The sequence below is a fragment of the Uloborus diversus genome, chromosome 2 (assembly GCF_026930045.1).
Source record: "Uloborus diversus isolate 005 chromosome 2, Udiv.v.3.1, whole genome shotgun sequence".
NCBI classification, from domain to species: domain Eukaryota; kingdom Metazoa; phylum Arthropoda; class Arachnida; order Araneae; family Uloboridae; genus Uloborus; species Uloborus diversus.
The window spans coordinates 137416972-137444730 of record NC_072732.1 but is presented as its reverse complement, the minus strand read 5'-3'; the positions used below and the strand labels follow the sequence as shown (position 1 = coordinate 137444730).

The window sequence follows — 27759 nt, the reverse complement described above, 5'->3', positions numbered from 1 at the left end:
AAGAATCATTGGATGAGTACAGATCGAAATTAAATTTTGGATGTAATTTACTTCGATAAATACATTTTCTATTTATAATCAGCAAATTATTTATTCGTGTTCTTAGTTTGATCAATATGAATAACCAATTAAGTTTTAATTGTTTGTTTTTTGTCTAGTGGAATAACATTTTAGTAGATAAATATTTGGATTTTTAATATTTCCATTTTTCGAAAAGTTTTTGGGGCATTAATATTTTACAAATATTAAAAACAGGTTCATTTCTTATGTGTTAGTTTGTATTAAGCATTACCCTCTGATTTTTCTGTTCATTAATACGTAAAACATTCAAATACGACGTGTTCACTCATATTATGCACTGATGTTATAACTAACTTGTTTTTTTTAATGTGTAAAAAGGGGGTAGGGGGCGTCAGGAAACTTTCGCCCCGGGTGCTGTCAGCTCTTCGGACGGCCCTGAAAATTATAGGGCACCCCACTGGGATGTTTGTGTTAAGTTTGTGAGGAAGATTATTAATTTATCTAAAACTTCTTACATTTTATGTCTAGTGCATGACACAAAGCTAAATCTAAAGAGATTTTTTAGGAGTAGTACAGCCTCAATTTTTTTATTATGTTTAAAAACAAAACATTCTTATTTTCCATGCCTTTTTTCTCCTGTAACTTTAATATATTTTTTCATACAATTTAAAATGGATGCCATCCGTGGACATCTAGGCATGTCAATAATTCTGAAATCGTCACATTTTGGGAAATAGTGACATTAAATAAATCTCCACGTCAAGCAGTCTTAGCAGGGTTGACCGAATTGGACCCAATTGGGTTGGACCCAATGGGTTTTTTTGAAAAAACCCATTTAAAAAAACCCATTATTTAGCCCACTTTTGGGGTTTTTTTTTTTTCAATTTTCTGAGAAGTTTAAAAAAAAATTAATTAATTTAAAAACTTTCACAATTTAAACTTCTTTTTTATTTGTTCTTCACCACAAACAATGAACATAAGTGAATTTTGAACTTTAATAGTATTTCTTAACTCTTAACGGCATTAAAAAAATACTTAAACGATTTTAAATATATGTATTTAAAATTTTTTTAACTGGTCAATAAATAACTCAAATTATCTGTCACGTCTGATTTTCTCAATATTTGTAGATTGTACAGAGGAAACTAATCTAGTTAAAAGGCTTTCATGTGAATTATTTTCTAACCAACACGTCACAAATCTCGAATAAACACAAGGTATATTTTTTAAAAATAAACAGATTTTTCAAACGGTCGACAGAAAACAGAACAGGTACACTATTTTCATTATCTTACGGAAAAGTTTAATATTTCTTGCTCTGTACACAGAAATAGAAAAGCAGGCAACATAAAATTCAAAGAAATGTCTTGATAAAGCTGGAATTCAGTAAAAAGGGATTTAAAATACTTGAGGTTCTACAGTAGTTTTGCATAACAAAATCAAATACAATAAAGTAAAATGCAAAAAAAAAAAAAAAAAAAATGTAGTAATTAAAATCGAACAATAGATTTTATCACTCGAGAAGTAACTTTGTCTTAATTGTTGGTAATAATGAAAATTAAAAAATCTGACACTTCACCATTCTTGGGTTTTTTCGTCTTTTATACTTTTCTTCAGAAAACGCTGAATTTTAACTAGTTTTCCCTTTTTTTACCCGAAGACAATTTTTGCACTTTGTCCATATACTTACACTACAATATGCAACAATTACCCCACATTTTCCCTAAAAAAAGACAAAAAAAACCCACATTTCTTTAAAAAAAACTCAATTTTAGTTGGGTTTTTTTGGGTTTTATTTCAAAAACCTAAAAAACCCTGGGTCCATGGGCTTTTTAAAAAAACCCGGGATTTTGCAAACCCTGAGTCTTAGAGGTTTATTATACTAATCCCTTAATTTTAGAGTGACCAGAAAGAATGAGAAAAACAGTAGGTTCTTCCCAAGACCCATGCTTAGGGTTGCCTGTGTCAACTGAGTGAAAGTCAGCTGCCCTAACCACTAGACCACATGGGAGTTATCATAAGTCCTTATGAAAAGGGACCCACAGCTGAAGCAAAGTTTAGAAAACAGCAAACAGGAGAATATCCAACAGCAGGGCTGGTCAAATACTTAGGATGTTCAAACTTTTAAGCATAAAATAATATTAAATTAATCTTAACAAAGGGAATGATTAATAATGCCCATATAAATATGTAATATCCTTGTCTGATAACTCAATTCAGCAGTTTCAATCTGCTTTATAATAGATTTCCAAATTTCAATTTTTTTTTAAAAAAAATTTTAGCTCCCTTTTAATGATAATACATATTGTTGCCTCAGAGCAACAGCAGGATATCTTAGTTTTATTCCTGGGATTAGATGTCTTACTGTTGCTCTGAGGCGACGATATTGTAACAGCTGGATTGTACATTTAGAAAGCAGTGGAGATTTTCTGACTAAAAATAGAAAGTACTATTCTGATTAGAGGCTGAAAACAATAATGATTAGGAGAAAGGGAAGTCAAAGACCCTCATGAAAGAGAAAATTTTAAAAAGTCAGAGTACACAACTCTGACATGGGTGCCATGGCATCCTTTTAAGTCACTATAGTTGGGGCCAGGCCCGTGTCCAAGATTTCATAAAGGGAGGGGTTTTGGTTTCAATAATTTTTCATTCATTTCTGCATTTTCAGGAAAACACAACGGTGTGCCAAAAAATTATTCATTTCTGTTTGATGGTCACAATGAGGGACAAAACGGGGAGTCAAATTCCTAGAAGATTTCGCTTTAAGTAATATTACCATATCTGTTATTGTATTTTTTTTGGTGGAACGTCGTTTATCGGCCCCCATCTAACCGGAATATAATTTGTAGAGTTAAAAGATGTATACCAAACCAAACCTAGTGGCACGTTAGCTCATGGGGACTAAGGCCTACTGTGCTCATCTCAGTCTTCCTGACCAAGGGCTCTGGGGTGCTAGGCAGATGTTCCGGTTAGGTGGTCAGCCTAACGCGTAAGCTCCAGGGTTTAGTTCCCAAACGCGCTTGGTACTCATTTTATCGGTCCACTAAAGGGATGAACGGCTAAGTCAACACATAGGGATAGAATCCGGACCTGTGGCGTGGAAGTCTACCACTGAGCCACAAGGGTTCAAAAAATATATACGCACTTAAATAATAATTGTAAATTATGATTGCTGCAAGAACGGAACTGTAAATGCGACAAATATTCGGTGTTTGTTTTGATTAAACATACAACTCCTGCATCGAACATACAATAAAGTATAGAACTACTAATTTAACAAACAATATGGAGATTTTGGAGCGTCACACTGACACCGCTGCAGCTGAACTATAAATGATAAAGTATCTTCGAGAAACGGTACTATTTAGATTTGTTAGAAACCTTTGTCTTTTTTTGCTTTAATCTATACTAATATTATAAAGAGAGAGGGCGGATTTTTGTGTGTTTATATGTTCGAGGTAATCTCTGGAACTACTGCACCTATTTGAAAAATTCCTTCAGTATATGAAAAGTGCTTTCTTACTGAGTAACATAGGCTACAATTCGAAAAAAATCCAATAAATATTTCTTTTTCCTTCCTTTTACAAACGAGCTGATATGTGCATCACATGACTTCCTTTTACTCCAATTTAATGTCATTTTCCCATTATTGGCAGTTTTAATGTGATTCAATAGTTTACTCTCTGACAAAAAGATATCTCTCTTTTTCCAAAATATGATTTTAGTCGATAAAGAGACGGCATTTCTAAATTTCTAGGAAACTTAAAAGGGGATGGTATAAAAAAAATGCCGTGCACAAACTTCAACATTCAAGTTAATTTTAAGCCAAATTTGCACTTTTCTTCATTTGGTTTATTATTTTTCACCAATGGGAGGGGTTTAACCCCTAAAACCCTCCCCTTGGACACGGCTCTGGTTGGGGCTAACCTAACCATGCAGCATTGTGAGATCTATGAATGCAGATTCTAATCACATCACACAAATATTGCCAGGTTTGGTTTGCCCTGACTATAGGTACCATTCAATTTTTTTTTTAAAAATCCTTTTTGCTTTGCCTTTAAAACTTTTGTCAACACATCCAGATTTTAAGTAAACACAAAATTAAAAAAAAAATGAAGAGAAAAACACATGTATTTTTTCGTGATAAGCTTCATTATATGATCTGAAATGTCACACACTAGAAGTTGCTTATCATGTACCGTAGAACCTTGATAATTTGACAAACCAAGGGGACATGAAAACATGTCGGTTTCCTAATTTTAATTCCTAAAGAGTTTCTATGTCACTTACTTAATATTGCTTAACGTTCAAATTATGAAAAGTAATTCCAGCAAGGGAATTCTCTTTTCTTTTTTTAAAAAGTGTAAATAAAATCATTATTATTATTTGAATACTTCAAGAGGAATAAATCCATAATTTTTGAAAAGAGATAAAAGATTCTTGTCAATCAGGTCTATTAAAGATAAAAAGTCCAGCTAATACTTGTTTGAAAAACATGTCATGGTGACTTCTTTCTCTAGAGGACACCCCTGGGTACATTTATCCTGCCCTTTTAGTATTGCACTAATGGCACAGTGTGTGGTGGCTGACTCTCCTAGATAAAAGATGAAATTCTCTAAAAGAGATTTCCAGAAAAGGATTGTCTGACCAAGAAATCAAAGCATAAAATTCTGAGAAAAGGTCAATATAAAAGAATGTTGGTAGCAAAAATTGGACAAGAATGGCAATTAGATGTTGACTTTTAGGGGTTCCTGCAAATGTGTGTCAAGTTAGAGAGGTTTTCGCTTGTTGAAATCAGCACTGAGCCAACCATAAGAAAAATAAATGTTGAATTACCGGGGTAGTCGAGTTACCGAAGTTGCACTGTATTCCTAAGACACAAAATTCAATCAATTTAATTGATATTAATCAATTAAAATGCAACACTTACCAGTCTAAACCATCTAGAAAGGTGATTGTAAGTTTCTTTGTCTTGGAAAGTCATGCAGGACTAAGGGGAAAAAAAGAAGTCAATATGTATTTTAATGTATACTCAGTGTTTTACTAAGATTATTAAACTTGCTACTAATCAAATATTAATAAACAGTCACAATCTACTACACAAATGCTATGTACATAGAAAAACCTGATGTGAGTATCAGATCAATTATATGATGATTAAAGTAACATATATTTTTTAATTACTAAATAAAATGATCTTTTTTGAAATTCAAAACCAAAGTTATTTGCAAATATAAAACTTTTTTAATTGTATGCAATAAAGTAATAAAAAAAATTAATGAGAATGATGTACCATTAACTCCATGAAGTATTCACTTGCGTAATTTGAAAACTTTTTCGAGCTTGCAGCTTTTAATGATAATTGAATCGATTACTTCAGAAAGGGCATAAGTCCAACTAATGCAACTTTTCTGGAATCAATAAAAGTGATTATTTCATTCAAAAATGAACTAAATTCTACAAAACTTTTTATGACTAATCTAGCCACAGGTAGGATCATTACCTCACCTTAAATTATGTTTCATTTTGTCACTGAAATTAATTAATTTTTTTTTTTAATCTGGACTTACACCCTTTCTGCAATAAATATCTTGAAAGACTAGTTTAGAATGATGAAAATGTAAATCAAGTGAAACAGATTTGTTTCAAACTGATTTCGGATAATAAAAAATAACATAGCAAAGTGACAAAAATAATCCGTATTCATAAATTCGTTATCTTAAGAAAATACATCGTATATTTTCCTCTTTCTCTAGTCTTGTTTTAGTAAAATAAGAAAGTCTGGTGAAAAAAAAAAACACAAACTGAAAGTTTCATGTGTGTATAACACTATAGTCATATTCATCAAATACATCCTCCATGGAAATTGTTTTTTCTATCCTTCTCTTCTCTAGTTTTGTGTACCAAGTTCGATTTACATATTAGTATGAATATATTCAAAACTGCACTCAATAATAATCTTGATAGTTGTTACTTCTATATATGAAAATTTTCTCTTTATAATCAATGCTGACAAAGGTAGTTCAGCCGACAAGAGTTACTTTGCAAAATTATCTTGAAAACCGTCTACAAATTAGCTAGCCTGAAACCGTTCCTTTCATGTTTTATCGAATGTATAAACATCATGAATGTTGATAATTGAAAACATTAGTCGTCCACTAGAATCTTTTTCCAAAATCTTAATTTGGAAGATAAGTCATCTTAAAAAATGATGGGCAGCTGTTTTAGTAGTAACAGTGTTCATTGTTTTCAACAGATGTGTGCAACGGTGAATCTTAATGTATGAGGAGGTAACATTTCCGGGCTTATTGGCCGTGGTCTAATTGGAGTAGAAATTCCAGACGTTTCGGCTTGCTTTGCTGCAGCCATCTTCAGTGGTTTGAGTTTGGTGAGACTGATTCCTGGCTTCGGTGGCTCCGGTATTTAAGCAAACAGCTGCTGCGCTGCTGGTCCTGATTGGGAGGCGTTCTCAAGCCGCTGGTGGAATAAGGTTCCTGATTGGATGAGATTCAAGCCGCTGGGTGATCCTGGTACCTGATTGGATGGGATTCACAAGCCGTGGTGGCTGCCGGTTTCTGATTGGATGGGACCACAGTATGTTTTAGACTGTTGTGGCGAGTTGATCTAAGGGCAAGGTGCCATGTTCCACTGGGAATTGGAAACGTCTGGAATTTCTACTCCAATTAGACCACGGCCAATTAGCCCAGAAATGTTATCTCCTCATATTGACGCCGGCCGTGAAAGCCTTAAACAGTATTTAATCTTAATGTAATTTCAGAATTTCATTTATAAGAGATTGGATTTCACAAGGTAGTTATCTGTCATATTTGTTTAACATTTGTTTTACTGTCCTAAAATCCCGGTCGCAAAGGACTAACGTTTATTCTCTCAGAGGAAAGTCATCAGCAATCTTGTTAAGTATCTTCAGTGTTATTTATGGAAAAAGTCTTCTGCAGTGTTGTTCTTATTTTGACCAGCGTATATCTCACTGAAAGCATACAGTTTTTTTTGCAGTTCCTAGAGTGATATTAATAAAACTCCTGAGAAATTAGCAAATATCATTTTGATTCTATGATTTCAAATCCTCCCCCTAACCCCCTGAACTGATGAACCTACCATTACCCATATGCTAGATCAAAAAAGGTATTTGTTTTTACTTCATTAAACCAAAAAATCTAGTTCTTCTATGATCTTGCCATTGCATCTTACTATTTCTTCCTTCGCGTTTAGTGCACAAAGGGCATAAGTCTCGGACTAACGCCGCTTCTGTACTAAACGAAAAATATGACCTCTAAATAAAGTGCTTTGTTGTACAAGACTTGACTTCCGTGCTACACTAGTCGATGTCTCTACATACAAGCATGGAAAAACCACTCTGCAATAATTGATTCAATTATGCATATTATAACAACTGAATAGTATATTTAAAGGGTAGAGAACATTTTTGGATTTAAAATTTTTGAATTGTATTGTAGAATCTTTTTTTTTAACGATAATCATGTGATGGATTGAGTGATGCCTTGAGTGAAATAGCTTTTTCGACATTACAAACATTAATACATTTTCAACATTGTATGCCGTGGGCAGGTTAAGTGCAGTAACTGCATTTTTTTCATTTTTTTCATTTATAGTACATTAACTTTATTGCACAAACTTGCTTATTTGGTTTCCGCTGAAAAGTTTTTTCATACAATTTCATAAACATTTTCCTCGAACAATTTTTAATATTTCAACTCTTGATTAAAATAATTATTTTGTACAAGAAGTATAGGCATTTCATTCATTGTAACTCCAACAGTATTCGTTAAATGCGAAATTTTTTTACTTACATAAATACTGTGTAGACTCAAATACAGTATTAAATCTGCAATCGTGAACCGGTTGTTGACAAAATATGTTTTACCAGTTAAAATAGTGTTCAGTTCCTGTAAAGGAAAAAAAAAAATTATAGAATTAAGATACAATTATATTTACACTAAAGTTTGGGATTTTTAAAAAGTAGGCTCTTAATTGTTAGAAATAATTGACTAACATGGTTTGCTTCAAAAGAAGCATCTTGAACTAATGAAGCAAATCAACATGTGTGCTAATCCACTTTGTCATTGATGTGAAGCTTGCATTGTTGCAGGTGGTTGATAGACTTTTTGCAATCTATTGGTTATAGGGAATGCAAAACCATACCAAAAACTCAATACCGGTATTCGGTATTTTTAAAACATGATACCGGAATAACCGGTATCAGGGTTGGCAAGTTTTTGCCGGGGGCGGAAAAAAACCATGGAAAAAACCACGGTTTTTACCGTCCGGCAAAAATAGGTTTTTGCCAAAGTGGCAAAAATAGATTTTGTGTTAACAACTTACGGACAGTTTTTTTTCCTTTTATATAAAAGTAAAAGCATGAAAAAATTTTGATAAAATTCTAATTTAATTTTTATAGTTTAAAAAAATTTAAGGTTTAACTTGCTTTTAAAGTTATGGAGCATTTTTACTTAAAAATTTTTAAACTAACTTAAAATTTCAGTTTGTAACATCTAAGACAAATAATTAACTTACAATGAAAATCTAATTAGCTTGTTTATAATAGCATTTTTTACAGAATACTAAATATCTATATAAATTATACTTAATCAAGATGCAACTATAAAATAAAAGAAATAAAAGTAATTAAAAAGCAAAATACACATTTCTTTTGATTAAATATCATTAGATTGAATTTAATTTAGAATTTTAACTTAGATTGAATTAAATAGCTTGAAAATCTTAGTGGGATAAAAAAAGTGATTAATTAAATATGTGTATATATATAATTAGAATTCAAACTTTTTACAGTAGAAGACCGTTATAACGCCGACCTATATAACGCAATTCTCTATATAAACCGCACAACTTTTACGAAGTAAACAATAGGTTTTTAAGTTGAAAAAAATCCCTGTTTTGCTTTGCAAGCATAAAAATTGTTGGGCAAATTAAATGTTAAAAGTTTTTCATCTTTTCATCTTAATTCAAAGCTTTTAAATTGAAAATTAGTACTCATAGTAAACAGAAAATACTGCAGCTGTTATGCAAACCATGAAGTTAGCAGAAGTGCAGGATAATGCACTTTCTTTTGATTGTGAAATATATTTATTTGTGAATGGCTAACTGTAATATTAGTGCTTTAATACTCGTTGCAGATAAAACTCATTCTGAAGTGCTAATATATAGATATATCTTGAATATTAGTTTCAAAATTTGTGAAATGATCTATATAATGCAAAAACCTGTATAATGCAAAAGCTCTGGTCCCAAGGTGTGCGTTATAACGGTCTTCTACTGTATTAATTTACTAAGCTTAAGTAAACATTCTTTGTTTTAGCATTGAAGGAATTTGCTAAAACAATTTTTTAAAAATGAGCCAACATTTAAAATCTTAAGTTTTGCAATCCCAACATTTGTTTTTTATTTAGTTTTCACATTATAAATTAGAAGTAACATGGAGAGACATAACTAAAATATTAAAGTGCATTATTTGTATTATATTGTCACTATTTCTTGATTAACAATATGATGCTACTTTATTTGCAATTAGGTTTTTGCCGTTTTTTCCATTTTTGCCGTTTTTTTCCATTTTTGCCACGGTTTTTTCCACTGTCCCGGCAAAAATACCTTTTTGCCAGCAAAAAACCCAACCCTGACCGGTATTAATGCTGGTATTTGAAATTTCTCAAAAGATGCTTCAAAACATTTCATTTCATTGCCACATTTCATAATTTTGTACAAAAATTGTATCATTTATGAAAACATATTGGGAACAAATATAAATGAAGGAACAAATGTCATAAGAAAAAAATCAATAATAGTAAAAAACAAGTGCATCTATTGAATTGTACAGTTGAAAATACCCTTTCTGAATTCACGCAGGTCGATAGTACTGTTAACAGTGCATGATATACCTTCTCTAATTGTCTAGAAGTCCTTCATCTTCAGGTAATTCGGTCTCTTGTGTGTTATTTTTGGATAAACAATATTGTCAGGGTTGGGTTTTGGACTGTCCAAAACTGGTTTAGGACAGGACAGGTGGTTTTTAGCGTCCAAAACTGTCCAAAAGTGTCCGAAACTGTCTTAAACTGTAAAAAACTATGCTAAAGCTAAAGGGGTATAATCTAATCAATTTGTATTTACTGCAATATTTGTAATGCATAAATATAGATATTAATATGTGGTTTAATTAATGAGTTCTTTAATATATTTTTCTCCTAAATGTTTTTTTTAAAAATATTTTAGCTATAAAGTTGCCATTAACTATTACATAAAACTTCCTTATGTAATAGTTGGTAGAGTTATGAAAGGAAATTCATAACACTACCAAGACAACTAATTTCAGTTCCATTTATAACTCAAAGGAATGATATTAAATGTGCAATATTTAGGCGGAAAAAAAAATATTTAATTTAGCTTAATTTTTTAAATGGTTTTTGCAAATAAGTTTTACGTGATGTTTTAACAAAAATTATTTTTCAAATCATAGATTAAAGAACAAGAAATCGGTGATTATATACTTATGTTATAAAACTTGTGTTATTCTTTTTTAGTTTATATTTTTAATATAATACAATCTGTAACTACAAAAATTTGTAATTTATTGCATTTAAATCAATTATTGCACTATATTTTGAACACTTTCTTTTTGACATGCATTATTGTTCAAAAACTTGGTTTATGGAGAGGAAAAAAAAAAAAAAAAAACCTGCATACAAATAGAATTTTTTAATGAAGCATTTAATTCCTATGTAACACAGCTGCATAAATTAGTTACATATATGTTCATACTTGAATGTTCACATTGAATAAATAAATAGTCAAAAAAATTTTTTTTCTTTGATATTTTCTCACAAAATATAGTTTGTCAAAAATAGTTTTGGACACTTTAGGACACAAGGGTTTTGAACAGAATGATAATAACCTTGCCAACTTTGCTTTCATTTACATACATGCATAAACATATGGAAATTTGTTTACTATTATCAAAAATAAATTAAATAAATATACTCATGCATACAAATTTAACTTTTAACCGAGAATTCAACTTTTATGCAACTAGATTAAAATCAGTTGCATAAATAAGTTGAATGTTCTCATTGAATAAATGTTCAATATGAAACATTACTTTGATAAATTTGTTCTGTTTTTGATGTTTTCTCAAAGAATACAATTTTTCTAAAAATATAGTTTTGGACACTTTCGGACAGTTTTGGACAGGACGGTAAAAACCAGGGTTTTTACCACAGTTAGGGTTGCAATCCCTAACTGCTAGATTCTTTCATTTAACTAATTTTATTCGTTTAAAAGCTTTAGCACTGACCTAGTGACGTGTCATTGTGGAAATTATTCAATAGCAATCTCCAGATGGCAGTAATGGTATGAAGGAAGTATATAGAAATTATAAGAACTTTGTTAAATCCAGTACTGATGAAATTTTCCTCAGACGGAGTGATCCCGATTATAGTTCTGTTTTTAGCTCAGAATTGATGGCCATTGATACGGCTTTAAATTGTATCTCTGAACACCTTCTTTTTGAAGAGATTTGGTTCCTCAGGGAAAGTGAGAGTGTAATCCAGTATCTGGAGTACTGGAAGAATATTGGACATTAGGCGAGAATCCAGGTTTTTAAAAATCCCAAAACCTTGTTCAAGTCTTCCAATTTGCATTTCCAATGGGTTTCATCCCATGTAAATTTAGCATACAATGATGTTGCTGATGGACTGGATAAGAAGGGATCTTTCCTGCCGCAATGTCCTGATAAACTTTTGTCCTTCAGAAAAATTTTCTCCAGAAGCAGGGCCCTTAATACATCCTGGAAACAACCGCTATCCCTTTCTTGGTATCATGCCTCTAACCCTGTTAGAGCTGTTGACTCTGGAGGAGACAGGCAGAGCCAGATAGCCTTGTCTCAGCCAAGGCTTCCTAACTATTAGATGCCTGTCGCTTTCTCACTTTTAACATAGAGCAAAATGATCCCAATAAGCAAATTTTGGTCAAAGGTATTAGAAATTAATAGCGGAGAACACAATTAGTTAACTTCTAAATTTAAATTTTGAGATTAACCGATAAACAGTCTGATTTGAATTGTTTGGTGTCATTGCCATAGCAACGCTATCCTTGTATTGCTGCCAAGTTGCATTGAAAGTGTACCGGCGGAGGATTACTTTTTGAGGCAAATGTGATAGGCATTTAGGTAGCATTTAGGGGGCGTTGGTCTCAGTTGGCTTTTGGTCACCTTAGATCCCTAAGATTCTACCATGGTATCAAGACTCCTTCAAGCTGTACCAAGTGCAATGAAGACGACGCCACTGCAGAGCGTTTACTTTGTTGTGTCGTTTTGTCGCATGAGGATATTCTGAACAGACCAGGTCTGGTGTTGGAGAGATTAATGGCGAATGGACTCATGGATCTGATCTGATTTTTGATCAGTGAGGAGCTTGTAATGCCACATAAATGCTAACATAAGAGCTTGTAATGCCAGTAAAAAAGGCATAAAGATTGCACTTTAATAATAACACACTAATAAACACTTAAAACAAAACTTTAACAAAAAAGAAAAAAAAACCCTAATTTTTTTCTTAGATGTAGAAAATAGTTTGAAATATTTCAATGCATAAATAATGATCATCACGTCGTTTCAAGCAACAGTTATTGTAATGTTTTAGACTTAAAAGTATTAAATTTTTTAAATTTTTTTATTTTTAAAACATTTTTTACTCAAATTGCCTTTGCAGTAAACTCTTGATTGTCGGTGGAAGGATTATTCGCAAGTCTCTTTAAAAAATTTTTTTCTTAGCTGTCATTGAATGTCTTTTAAACTAATGATTGTTTTATTGTTCGCTTGTATCTTTTGTTCTTTTTTTTGTTACATTTAATGTTAGTAAATGCAATGTAGTGATGTTTAGATCTATAGTTTAAATGTATGTGTGAGTGTTCTTCATATTTTTTAGCTATTGTACTAGCACTGTATTTTAAGAGTATCGTTTTTTATTCATTATTCAGATTATCTGCGGTTACCGTGCCATCCTATTCCATGGATAATTGAGAATTTACTGTATTTAAATTCAAAGGGCAAGAGAAATGATACTTACATCAAGCATTTCTTTAGTTTCTTTGAGATTAGAATGCAATAAGCAATATTCAAGCCATTGATATATGCTAGCATTTTCTTCCTTTGTAATGCCTAAAGTATTAAGAATAAAAATAAAAATGAGAATATATATCCATGCTATTTTTTTTTTGAAAATGAAACTTGCAAAGAAATGGCAATTTAAATGATTTTTCCCTTCCTTTTTTAACCCATTTCAGGCTGAGCATGGAAATTTTATTATATTAATTATATTTATGATTAATATAATATATTATCATATATAATGTATTATTATTAATTTTATTTAATATTTTCTTAAAATTGGGTTTAAAATACATCCATTAAGACACAAAAAAGTTTCTTGCATAAAAAATAGTATTTAATTAAAAAAATAAAATGGTGCGTATATGCACCATTGGCCAAATCAATGAACAAATATTTCAATGGAACAATATTATTCTTAGCCGAATTTTACATTTTTAAATGAAAATTTTCGAAGCATTTTGGATGTAAATGGACTGCGCATTTGAGGCACAAATAAATCGTGTGGTTTTTGCACACTTTACATCGTCTGCGGGCTTTTTCTTCGTGTTCATTCATGGTATATACGATTGTATCAGTCTGTATTTCTTTCAGTAGAGCTGTGGATGATGGACGACCCTTGTTTGGATGTGGTATTTGTATCGTATTTTCATCAAATGGATTGTCCTTGAATTCAACTTTTAATAAGGCAATTGCTATGTATGAACTTAAAGTCTGTAAGTGGCATTTTTGTGTTATTAGCAATTCTATGTAGCTTCCATGAATTTACTATCACACTATCAATAATATTTGTAAATAATGGCTTCCACCATTTTTTGCTTTGAATTCTGATCTGGTAATTTGCTATAGCATTGTCATGCAGGTCAACGCCTCCCAAATACTTATTTGTAGTCCAAAATAAAGTTCGGTTGTGAAATATAAATTTCCTTTCGTTCACAGCGGCTATGCGTTTGGCATTTACAATTGGCAAAAAGGTCCCATTATAGGTAACAATCGTTGCTACAACATTGTCATTCTATCTGATAGCCAATGTCTTTGCATCCTTGTTGAATGCAAAATCATAGGAACCCCAAGGGTTTTTTTTTCATATTTTTGGAATCATCCACAGGGGCGTAGATAAGGGGAGGTTTCGGGGACAACCCGCCCCCCGAAACGTTAGTCTGGAAAAAAAAGGGAGAGAAAGAAGAGGGAAGAGAAAGAAAGAAAAAGAAAAAAAATCAAAACGACTTTTTTCTGAGTAACCAAGGTCAAAAATTACCTTCGCCCCCCCCCCCCCTCCAATGCCATTGAAAATCTGCTCCATGTGTGGCCCTCAAGCATAAAGACGTCTCCCTCTGCTGCGACAATTTTTTGATAATTGAGTGAAATTTGACATTTCGCTGTAGAAATGAGATTGGTTTGTTAAATCAACGTATATGCATCCTTTTTTTGTCATAGATTCTGCAAATTGTTAAATATATTTAATTGAATGAGCCGCGCAGTGGGAATATTGCATACAGTTGAATCTGTATATTTCGAATTTCACATTAAAGAAAAAAATTGAGATAAAGAGTTTTGAAATACGGGGGCTTAAGAAACTTTTTATAGAAATTTGAAATATGAAAAATGATGGTGAAAATTTGAAATCGATACTAAAGACAATATGGGCTCTTGATTAAAATTTCTCTTCATTAGTTTTGTTAGGTATTTATTCTATTATTACATTATTGAGTGCTTTATTGCAAGTTTAAGGAATCATTTTGACAGTAAAAGAAACTTTAAGCATATCTTTTTCAAGAAAAAGTCTTTTATTGCTTTTTGGTCCCTGATTTTTTTTTTTTGGATTGATTATTTATTCTCTTGATGTTAGCAATTGCAGCAACTCTAACTTGGCCAGTATTCTACGATTTTCCTTTTTTCAACATTTGAAAAAAACTTATACTTTCATTTCACTCCTATCATTTCGGTTTTCTAAGGAATCGCAATTTTAAGAAAGAGAGCAACCAAAGAACAGTACTAATCCAGATAACAGCGAAATGGCTTTTAACTTGAAGGACATTTAACCATGAACTTGAAATGTTCATCTTACATATGTAAAACCTGTGAATTTCACCCCTTTACTCTTCTTCCAAGAAAGTGCGTGAAACGACTCCTTTGGTTAATCTTCCTGGAAAGCCTATTCGTGGAACGAATTTCAATTTTTTTTCCACTGCCTCCTCAGTTCTTGAAGACAATTCCTCTGTTTCTGAGTTGAAGAAAATGTTTTTGTTTGCTGCTTTAAAGATCATTGGGCTTCGAATCCAAAAATGATAGCATAACCGGAATTCGAGACGATAGAGGTTTTTGTTGGTCTGGTCTCGTGTGTGTCATAGGTCATAGTCAAAACGACCTTTGATAACCAGAGTATCCATTGCAATCACATTGATTTTTCAGCCAGTATTTACTGCGTTTTCTTTTGGAAACGTACAGTCTGTTTAAAATAGTACATTCTAAGTGAAAGTTGTTGCATAATGAAGCGCGAAAAACCGATAACAACCTTTTTTCAATCCAAAGAAAAAAATTAAAATGACGAAAAGGATTGCTCTAAAAGGAGAAAGTTAACATCGTGTGAAGAAAACGAAGTACAGTCTGCAAAGCAGCATTAGTCCCATCGGACCCTTCTGAAGGTAATTTTATTTTAATTCAAAAGAAAAACTGCATAGCATTACATGAATAAAATGTTTAAAAATGAAATGAATCTAGATTATTTCTATTAGCTTGGTTCGGATTAAAAAGTAGAAAATAAAAAAAACTTCTGTTTATAATACCCGAAATTGCTGTTGCTCACTCAAAAAGATATGTATGTAAATTCTAAAGCAGCTAATAAAATTAAAAATAAAGACTTGAAAGGAGAACTGATGGTATGATGTTGAGCGAATAGCTATATATCGCCAGTATTTCTTCCCTAACTTTTTAATTCAAATTTTATTAACTGCTTTAGAATTAGCATAAATGTAAATACATAAAAAGCAATATATAAATATAACGATATGAAAAGCTGTTTCATTTTTTGCGGGTTATAATTCAAGAAGTCTTTTTTTATTTTGTTTCATACTTTTCGTGCAAACCAAGTTAGTAAAAATAGTCTTTATAGTCTGACCACCGATGAGATTGAAAGTCAAACATCCAGTTTACAGGTGGAAATGGAAGTATCTATTAGCTTTCAGGGATGCCAGCTTTTGTAGATGTGTGTTAGCCTCTAAATTAAGCAGTCACACTGAAATGAACAGAACACGCTCATCAGATATTTTATTTCCCCCTGATTTGGATAGACTGGTTTTGACAAGACGTTGCAAGAAAATTTCACTTTAAATTAAATGGAGAGAAAAGAAAAAAAAGTTGAATTTTCCACAACATTAAAAAAAATAAAAAATTCTTAGCTTTTGTTTTGTTTGACACAAGTATCGGAATTGGGGCACCCCATTCCGAAGTATGTAAGATTCACCTCCCTCTTATTTTTTTTAATACTAAAAAACTTTACATATATATATACATATATATGTACATATATATACATATATACACACACACACACATATATATATATATATATACTATATATATACATATATAGAAAAGAAGAAATCCGCCCCCCCCCCCGAAAGTTGGGTCTAGCTACGCCTCTGATCATCCAACACACATTCAGCAATGCGATTTTTGCGAGCTGTTCCAGATGCAAGAAAAAAAAACTTTTCTTTCAAAATTTCGAATAAACTGTAGGAGGAAAAAAACTTATCAAGATATATTTTGTGCATTTCAGGTTTTGGAACAACATTAAGTAATTTCATAATAACACTTGTTCCTAATGGCATTTTTTGTTGATTACTACTAGTCTCAGCACCTCCATACGGAATGAATTGGAAAAGGTATCCATCTGATGAGCACAAACACCAAAGTTTGAATCCAAACCTTACTGGCTTTCCCTTTATGAACATTTTTGATGAATGCCTTCCAAAATAAGGTACCATCTCTTTGTGAATTGACAAATTTTGATAAAAGATTCCAAATTGTAGATACTTTTTTTTGTATGCAGGAGAAATGGGCGTAATTTAGCAAACTTGTCTTTTATCAAGGCAAGAGTTATCGGATAAATGGATATTTTGTTTTATGTTTTTAAATATGATTCAACTCGTGCTTTTCCAAATTACTGGCAGTCCTTTATACTCATCTAAAATAATTAGTATGCCTAAAAATCTTTTCAAGTCGGTTGCGGAAAATTGGAAATCGTGACTATTATTGTCATTAACATATTTTTTTGAAAAAAAAATTAGACAAATCTATTAGGACACATGATTTAGACACATTTATTAGACAAATTTAAATGAAATAACAGCAATTTGCGAAAAAAAAAAGAAAAAGAAAGAACAAAACGTACGATTTCTTGCATAAAAACTAGGTTTTCAATTTTTGCTTATTGTTCATGCATTCAGCCAATGGTGCGTTTACGCACCATTAAATTTTAATAACGATTTATAAGATTTTTTATGACATTATTTTTATTTTTATTTTATCTATAGAATTTAAAACTTTAACCCATTATAAGAACGTGTGATTTATCTCAAGTGGATTAATTATACAATTTCAAAAAGTCAAATTTGACAGTCAACGTTTCAAGGTAAAAACAAGCATACTTTGAAATTTTCTCTAAAGAAAGTGCTTGCTCCAAATGAATTACTATTATTTTATAGATGCCTTGAAAACCTTTTAAAATAGCATAAACATTAAATTTGTAAAAAACATACGAAACAGCGTTAATTAAAAATTCTTTACTGAAATGGTGCGTATACGCACCTTTGGCCGAAAATGGATTAACCACCAACGCACACAAAGGAAGGGGGTTATAAGTTTGAGGTGTCTGTGTATCTGTCTGTGGCAAGGGCGGATCCAGAAATGTTTGTAAGGGGGGTCAAGTTTCAATGGGCAGCATTATACCTCCTACGTAAAAGGTATCAGTTAAGCAGGGGTGCTAGCCCCCAAGGGTTATGGAGCACCCCCTCATATTTTACGGAGCATCCTCCGCCCCAATGAGATCAAAATGCTTTCAAATTATTCTGTCCCCTGAATTTTTTAATGGATCTATGGACCATGTTCTCTCAAATTTTCCTCCAAGGCATATTTCTTTAGGCAGAGAGGCTGGTTACGTTACCCTAAACTTTGAACATACGATATTACGGCTATTAAAAAATTTGAAAAGCACACACACACACACAACATGACGTTAAGTTCATCAGGGATGATTTTCCTTTTGAAAATCAACTTAAAATAGTAATAGCTCATTTTAAACGAACCCAGTCAATCTCTTGAATAAAAACAGCTGAGAAAAATTACTTAACACAGAACCCAGAAGAAAAATAAAGTTCACATTGATTCCATGTACAATTTTTTCGGATCTAAAAAATTGAAGCTTAATAACAGTCACGTTAAAATTCTTGTCACAGGGGGGTCAACTGACCCTTTGACCCTTCCCTGAATTCGCCCTTGGTCTGTGGCCCTGTGGCAGAAAGCTGCCGACACGGCGACATTGTCGCAAAATGAGAGAGAGTTTGTGCAGAAAGATTTTGCACTAAGGGGGGAAAAAAGTCAGCAATAAAATCATTCTTCAGAACAATATCAAAGGATAGCTGTTTCACAGTAAAAAATGTAACTGGACTATAAATTAAGGAAAACGCTTAATTTCCTACAAAAAATAAAATAATCACGACATTTTACAAAAAAAAAAAAAAAAAAATTTGGCTAGTGCCAAATTGAGCGATCATTGATGACTGCGGTAGTCTGAAACATCGGAGATCGGGAGGTATGGCATGGATAGAAACCAGTTCTAACCAGAGCTTCTCCTCACCACTTGGAGCGATTTTAAAGCAACCCTGTGTTGATCAAAGAAGAGTGGCTGTCCTGGCAATGCACATGTTTGTGTTTGTTTGTGTGAAAGACTTTTGCCGAATTGCTTTTTTTCACCTCTGTTGAAAAATTAATTTAAGCCTTTAAAAAATTGCTTATTTGCGGTGTCGCAAGTTGCAGCAACAGAAAACAGATGGAATACTTGATAAATTGTGTTCTATTTTGGGCTGACCAATAGTTATTCGGATAGGGGTGCTTACATGAATGAAAATCTTCTCTCTTTGGAGGAGTTACAGATTTTTTTCCTAAATGCATACTAATTAAATTCTTTTTTCTTCGTATGGAAAGGGAACTTTTGTTTGCTCCAGTACTTGATTTAAATTCTTTTTTTCACATGAGGGAGAGGGCAGGAGTGCGCACCTAGGGGGGGGGGGGGGTCATGGCGCAGACTGAGACATTAAAATTTGTAAGAAGGGGGAGTTGTTTTGAGGGGTATTTTTTTCATTGCGGGGGGGGGGGGGGGGTGTCCGCGATACTGAAGGGGGTTCGCCCTTGCCCTGGGGGGGGGGGTGTCAATCCTGGAGTGGGATTTCTTTTTTGCTTTAGTATTTTAATAAAGTCCTATTTTCTTCTGGGGGGATGGTTGAATTTTCAATTTGTTCCGACTAAAATGTGTTTTTCTTAATTAAATTAATTTTCGTTTTGGGGAGAGGGGGATACTTTGTTTATAATCTTGTGTATTGCATGTATTAATTTTTTTTATGGGAGGGTGCCCTTTATTTATTCATTTTTTCCTCCAAATCACATGCATGTTTTAGTTCTTTTTTTCCAAACTGTGATGCATATTTTAATTACATACATTTTCCTTTTGGGGGAGGGGGATACTTCGTTTTAGTTGCGTAAAATGGATATTTTAATTTAGTTTTTTTTTTAATGGGAGGAGGAGGGGTGATCCTTATTTATTTTTTCAAATCACATGCACATTTTAGTTTTCTTTTTTTTTTTGGGGGGGGGGGCACCAAACTGTAATGACTATTTTAATTAAAAATTATTTTTTCTTCGGATCTTATTTCTTTGAGTATTGAATAGATGTTGTATCTGTATTTTTCTGGTATTGAGAACTACAGATAAGTAAGTGCTAAGAGACGAAGACTGAAAACTTAAATATGAGATTGGCATCTCTGTTTAAACAATCACCCCTGCTATAACATAATTTACATTAGCATTGCATACATTTGCATAATAATTTACATTACTTTTGGTTAGATTTGATTTTTTTCTCCACTTACCAATTGCTATTACCATGATGTTAATATTTTTTACCATATAAATTTAGCTCAAGGCCCTTTTTTTCCCGTAGCGAAAACTGAAAATCTGTTGGAAGCCCTGATACTGAGCTTTAATGCTTTTCATTTTTGTATAAAGGAATTTACCTAAACAAGAAGTTGTGTGAAATTCGTTAATAAATAAATACATTTTTCACTTTTGAAATGAATTGCTTTTAAATTTGTCCATTAGTTCATTTTTCACTTCACGGAACATTCTTGCAGAAAGAAATTAGGTCCAAAAAATTTGTTGCAGAAAGTAAAATAAAATTCTGCCACAGGGGTCTGTGGTGCTCTAGTGCCTAAACAGATGGATCGATTTTGTAAAAAAAGAATTTGTTCAAAAGTTTTGTTTTTTTGATCGAGAGTGTTCTTAGCTAGGTTCTGTCTTCGGATGACATTAACTAACAAAGATGTTAATTAAAAACCTCTAAAAGGTTTTTTGCGATTTTTGCAGTGAAAACATTAAAAAAAGTTTTTAAATTTAGTACCGAAATAAAGAGTATTTCTTTTTCTGCATCTGATAGAATGTGTTTGGAACTTCCATGTTATATACAATTCGAATTATAATGCTTTTTAAAGCAGAAATATGGCTAACCCTTTATTCAAGCAATTGGTAAACAAATTCATTGTTGGGCTATCAAGGAAATTAAAAAGCAATGATTTAAATTTTTTTTATCTGTTACCAGTTTCTATTTGATAACAAATAAAATACTTCTAATTGATTTTTAATAGTGTAGGGCTTTTAAAAGGATTTTTCCCTCTTGATTCTACATTTGCCACTCAGTTGAGGTTTTTTGAAATTTTTTAATTTAAGACGATAACTTGTTGAGATGTACCTTTTTAATGGCTATTTGATATTATAGATAATAAAAGCTTCCTAACACCTGCCCTGCTGTCAATACCACTGTCACCATCATACCCCCACAACACTTCACTCTAAATACAGGAAATTGATATATCACACCTGAATTTTAATTATTTTGAAATTTCAAAGTGATTTTAACACAAACTGGCTTAAATATGCTGATTTTAGTTTTCATTTTAACAAGTCGCTTTGTTCCAACATAATTGTACCTAATTGTTATTGAATTATTGTTAGTTAATTACTTTTGGAAAAATGTAAAGAGTTATATGTTGATATTCATTAATCAAAGTGGATTGCTCAATGTCCAAGAATTTGTAGAAATGCACAGAATATCAGATTTAAAAAAATATATTATCATAATATATATATGCAAAAAAAATCTTAATTTAAAAGGAAATTTTTTATCTGAATTGAATCTTTTTTGATTTTATCCTTCCCATTTCTTTAGTAGAATTGAGAAATTACAAATCTTAATTAGCAGGAACTTACTTAATTATATACAATTTTTCAAAAAACATATGAGATATTTTTTGACATAATCCAAAATTAATATTAATAACAATAATTTTCAAAAATATCCTTTTTTTACCCACTGAATAGCTGTTTGCAGGAGTTGAAGACTTTTCTTATAGCTGTCAAAAGTATTAAGTAGCTACCAACAAAAATCCCAGTCTACAGCATTGCACCGTATCCATTTTTTAAAGCTCAGAGTTTAACAAAACACCTTATTAGGAACTATAAAATAGGATACTGCAAATTGCATTAAAATATAAATTATAATAATAAAAAGAATTAAATTATGATATCAAATTACAAAAAAACCCATGAAATAAAGAACAAGCAATGAAATAAAGTGAAAAGCTTGATTAAAAGCAAGTGGCAAATAAGTAAATCATCAAAAAGCTTCATTAAGATATTAAAAAAATCTATTGATAAATAAATATGAAGTCATTAATCAACATTAAAAGTTTCATTAAAATGTAAAACCAGAGTAAGAGGAACACATATGGGGGGGGGGGACAGCAGACTTTACTTTCTTAGTAAATAAGTCACCAAGACAAGTGACCTATAACAAAAAAGGTACTTTTCACTCTAGGGTACTTCATACCTATTTGTGGTTGGTTGGATGGGACCCTAAAGACAACTCTGATTTTTTGATCCAGACCAGAAAACAAGCAATTCTTGGTTCACCACCCCCCAGAGGCAGGGTTGGCCGGATTGGACCCAATGGGTTTTTTTGAAAAAACCCATTTAAAAAAACCCATTATTTAGCCCACTTTTGGGTTTTTTAAAATTTTCTGAGAACGTTTTTTTAAAAAATAATTAATTTAAATACTTTTAAATTTAAACTTCTTTTTTATTTCTTCTTCACAATAGGCAATGGACATAAAAAATGAATTTTGAACTTTAATAGTATTTCTTAACTCTTAAAGGCATTAAAAAATGCTTCAAAGATTTTAAATAAATATATTTAACTTTTTTCCTTCAACTGGTCAATAAGGAGCTCAAATTATCTTGACTAAGTCCTGTCACGTCAGATTTTCTCAATATTTGCAGATTGTACAAAGGATACTACTTTAGCTAAAAGGCTCTCATGTGAATTATTTTCTGCAAACCAACACGTCACAAAACTCGAACAAACAAGGTATATTTTTTAGAAATTAACAGGTTTTACAAATGGTCGGACAGGAAATGGAATAGGATGTACAGTATTTTCATTATCTTACGAAAAAGTTTAATATTTCTTACTCTGTACACAGAGATAGAAAAACAGGCAACATAAAATTCAAAGAAATGTCTTGATTAAGCTGGAATTCAGTAAAAAGGGATTTAAACTCCTTGAAGTTCTACAGTAGTTTTGCATAACAAAATGAAATACAATAAAGTAAAATACAAAAAAAAAAAAAATGTCCAAATTAAAAACGAACAAATAAACAATAGATTTTATCACTCAAGAAGTAACTTTGCCTTAACTGTTGGTAATCATGGAAACTAAAAAAATCTGAAACTTCACCATTCTTGAATTTTGTCGTCTTTTATACCTTTCTTCAGAAAACGCTTAATTTTCCAGCTTTTTTTATCAAGACAATTTTTGTGCTTTGTCCATATACTTATGCTACAATATGCTACGAGTACCCCACCTTTCCCCTAAAAAAAAGACAAAAAACCCACATTTCTTTTAAAAACCCCAGCTTTAGTTGGGTTTTTTTGGGTTTTATTTAAAAAAACCCAAAAAACCCTGGGTCCATGGGCTTTTTAAAAAAAACCTGGGTTTTTGCCAACCCTGCCCAGAGGTATTATCTCACTTGGAGGACTTTGTGATTACGAGCATATTTAATGTCTCCCAGTGAAGACGGTGGATCTTTGACTAGCTAGGATCGAACCCGTGACCCTCCGGTCACGAGTTGGATTGCCTTACCGATCAGACTACCACAGCTGAACAAAAGGGTACTGAAAAATTAGTGTTATAAAGACGTACAAAAAAAAAAAAAAAATTATATATATATATATAAAATGAAAGAAAAAAATCATACCAACAAATCCCTTTCTAGATGACAAACGTCCAATGTATTCTGCTACAGGAATAAAGCAATTCAGTTCTCCATTATCAACTTTCACTTTAACTGCCTATAAATGGAAAATATATTAATTTTTATGCTTGACCTTATGAGAGAAAGCTATGACAAATGTAGGGATATGATAAACATAAAAAACAAGCAACGCATTTTTTAAAAAAAGAAAAAAAAAAAAAAAAGAAAATAATTAAAATAGAATCTAACAATGCAAATAATTGCTGCAATGTTGTGTTACTTAAAGCCAGTAGCAAATGTCTGCTAAATTCAGAGTTTTAACACAGGGATACTATAGGAGGTTACAGTGACCTTGTAAAGATGTCCTTATTCGGCAAATTTTGTCTGAAGATTGGCAAATTTGGATATAGCATTAGAAAGTTGCCATTTTTTTACTTTTTTCATGATGATATTGTAATGTCTCTTCTCAATTGATGCATGTCTGATACCCACATTAAATGTACGTGTGTGTCAGTGGCGGCTCGTCACTATGGGCCGGGTGGGCCAGGCCCACCCAGAAAAATTGTACACCACTAAATAGTTCATGTCAAAATAACGTTTAGTATTTCGCTAAAAAAATTTAAAAAAAAAAAAACAACAAACAAACAACGAATTGGGGACATGAAACACATTTTAAATCTCTAACAGTCTGCATATTGCTTCTAAAATGTTAGCGTTTCGCTTGCAAGCTCCGAGAATGATTCTTGGGGCTGTGACTGGTTTGCCCCTCGATTGACTTGCCACACCTCCGCTCCTAACCAATCACGACGATTCAATCAGACACCAAAACGGCAAGTCCGTGTCACTCCGATTTCTGCTGTGTGGGCTCCCGCTCCCTAGCCCTCCGAAAAATAGCTTTACCCCCAACAGCAGTAGAAGGGCAATAGCAGGTGGGGAAGGATTTGACACACGTCACTTGTATGAAACAACAGTTCGAAAAGGGGCAAAAAATGACTAGCCCACCGAATGAGAAAGTGCTGTTATCGTTTTCCACCATCCTTCTTTTGTATTTGTCTTTAATCTGAAATTTCTGTTAGTATCTGGAACTGGCATTTACCATTTTATGCGTTCCCCCCCATTCTACCGCATCGCATCACGTGTGTATTTTTATTCATTTATTTTTCTGTTTGGAACTAATATGATCAGAATTTCTGAATGAAGAGTTTGTTTTCGTATAGTTGGTTTTGAGTGTGAAAAGTTCCTGAATTGGTCAGAAACTTTTACAAAAAAACTTCAATTGGGCGAGATTTATTCAATTTTCTTTTTTGTTCTGATATTTGGCAAAAGTAATAAGTATTAATCTTATAATAGGTCTTATCGATATGTGTTTTCTATTCTGCAGTACTCTAAGGCGGAACAATCCTAAATTATTTCAATTTGATCTGGTACATCGCTTTAAATCCTTAAAGGCGTAGGGCCACATAACCTCAAAAATGACCAAACTATTCGATTTTTTTATCGTTTGTTTTAAAACTTCAGATTGTTTCAAACTTTATGAAGAAGAGAGTTTCAACGCTTAGTTTAATTATTTAAAAAGTTATTGGCTCTAGGTCACTCATACTAGGTGCGCTTTTTCTTGATTTCGAGCTGTTTTTGAGCAATCATGAATTGCTTATTGTTTTCACTTGACCGTTGAACGACGTATGCCTTTGATTTTATTTTTCAATTCTTATACTGTTGGCCCCACTTAAACGAATACCTTCGGTTTCAAGAAATATTCGATTAAGCTGGGAAATTTTATTTATCTTTCCTGGTTGACAAAACGTAATAATAAATCAATATCTAAGTAATAGAAAAAAAAATGTTTTTGATTAAAAAGCGCTTTAAATAAGCTAAGTAATCAAAAAAAAATAGTATAATAACTAAGTATATATCATACAAGTACGTATGAAAATTATAAATATGCAACTTACAACTTGAGGTATTAAATCTTTGTTTCGACACCTTTTTTCAGTTCATATTTTTTGGAGAAAGTCCATAATAGTGGATTCCTTGCTCAGGGTATTCTGTGAACACTTTTCTAAATTCAATTACCGCATTTTACGTAATCAAGAATTATCAATTTCTTATTTTCTGCAATGTTAATATTTTGTTGTGTTTTTTATTTTATTTATCGACTGTCCGTTGGTAATGGCATTGGTAACTATAAAAGAAACTCAGATAGAATGATGGAAATGTTTTGATCGAAAATTAATGTTGTTTTTCCCGCCTGTCGTTTGCCGAAAAATGCTATTTCAAGTTTTTACGTCAATAATTGCTCTTATTTAATTTATTTTTAACGTATTCAAAAAAATTTTTCAGCAAAAATATATGTGAAAGCTGATTATTATTATTCGATTTTCCGAAGAAATTATTCGATTAAGCGGGGATCTCTAACATTACATCTATAGAGAGGGGAGATCTCTAACATTACATCTATGGGGGGGGGGGATCTCTAACATTACATCTATAAATTTGGTTCCTAGAGATTTTACCCGATTAAGCGGGGCTGACAGTAATGCAGGCATCCATGTGCCTCGGAATCGAATTATTTATCAATGACCTTCTGGACTTTACACAATCCTTTTTACGCGAAAATAGTATCCAGCACATAATATCCAGCATCCAGCCCCAGGCATTCATTTGAATTTTAACGTCAGGAATTCAAACTATGGTTGCGATAAAAGCCATTAGTAGAAAAAAGAAATTCCTCCTATCGCAATTCGCGATAGTGAAAACCATAATTTGAATTCAAGATCTCAAAATTTAAACTTTTAAAAAACTGAAATATTCTTCAGTGTTTTGATTTTATGAAAGGGCATGAAAAATAATTATTGGTTAATAAGTAAGCGCATACAAAGATTCCAAAGAATTACATATTTTATTGAAATGTTTTAAAAAATGCTATGAATGTGATGTGACCCCTAGATATTGTGATGTAGTTTCAAACAATAAAAATAATTAATTAAATTAAATAATTAATTCTAATTTTGATGTATGAAGAATACACTAGCGATTGAGGAAACTGTGCTTCTGGAAAAAAATTGTTACCAATTTTGTAATTTGAGATAAGGAAGCATGCTAAAACGAAAATTAATGCTTCTGCGTGATCATGTGCTCGTGTTGGCATCAAGAGTGTAATGAAGTAGTTTAATTAATGCTGTGTGTTGTTTATTACTAGTTGTCATGGGGTGGGTGTCGTGTCTTTAAATTTAGGTTGTTTACCTTGAATTTTCGAAAAATGCTCAAGTGGATATTTTTCTAAAACAATTTGAACTTTGAAGTAGAAGAGAAGTTAGAAATGAAGCAACTACAATTAAAGACTATCTTATATTGTTCAGCATTACTAACTGCAGTCCTCTCCATTGTATCTGTATAAATATTATTGAGAAAACTTTTTACAGCGAGCTCACCAACTAAATTAAGGCACGAGCCGCCACTGGTATGTGTGGTGTGTGCACACTTGTATTCTATCATTGGGTAGGATTTGGAGCTTCATTTGACAAATTGAAAAATTCTGTCCTCCCAAAAATTTAAGCATTGGGCGGCCGTGTATATTCAAAATGGTTAGTTTACTAAACTGTAGCGTGAACAAGATGTCAACCAGGTGTGGATCCAGAAATGACGTCTTAAGCGACCAAATATAGCCCAAAATTACATTTTCAAGACTTATATTTTGAAACCATCGCCCCAGACCTCGTATTTGTGCCTGGAAATTGGAATCTGACCCCCATTTTCCTAAACGACCCTCTAAGCTGGATCTATCTTTGACATTGTTCAAGAAAAGATGCGGTTTTACTGCAGAATAGCTATGGAAAGTCGCTTAGATCTTAACACTTCATAGCACAAATTCAACGTTAAAAACATGAAAACATCAACTATTAACTTCTAATACAAAACAAACAATTTACATAAAATATTTTTTGTAGCTATTTAGCACATAAAATGATATTGAGTTTTCTTCTCTTGATACTAGAAATCGTAATA

The 27759-nt window shown here is 32.1% G+C and overlaps 1 protein-coding gene across 1 annotated transcript in view; it reads right to left on the bottom strand.

Moving 5' to 3' along the window:
• LOC129217359 (eukaryotic translation elongation factor 1 epsilon-1-like) overlaps nt 1-27759 on the bottom strand; it is a 31147-nt gene that overhangs the window by 3065 nt on the left and 323 nt on the right. The window contains exons 2-5 of the mRNA XM_054851643.1: nt 23758-23851; nt 13134-13225; nt 7851-7946; nt 4952-5011 (exon numbers count right to left, since the gene is read on the bottom strand). Of these exons, the coding sequence (XP_054707618.1) occupies nt 4952-5011; nt 7851-7946; nt 13134-13225; nt 23758-23851 (342 nt within the window). The remainder of the gene's footprint in view (nt 1-4951; nt 5012-7850; nt 7947-13133; nt 13226-23757; nt 23852-27759) is intronic.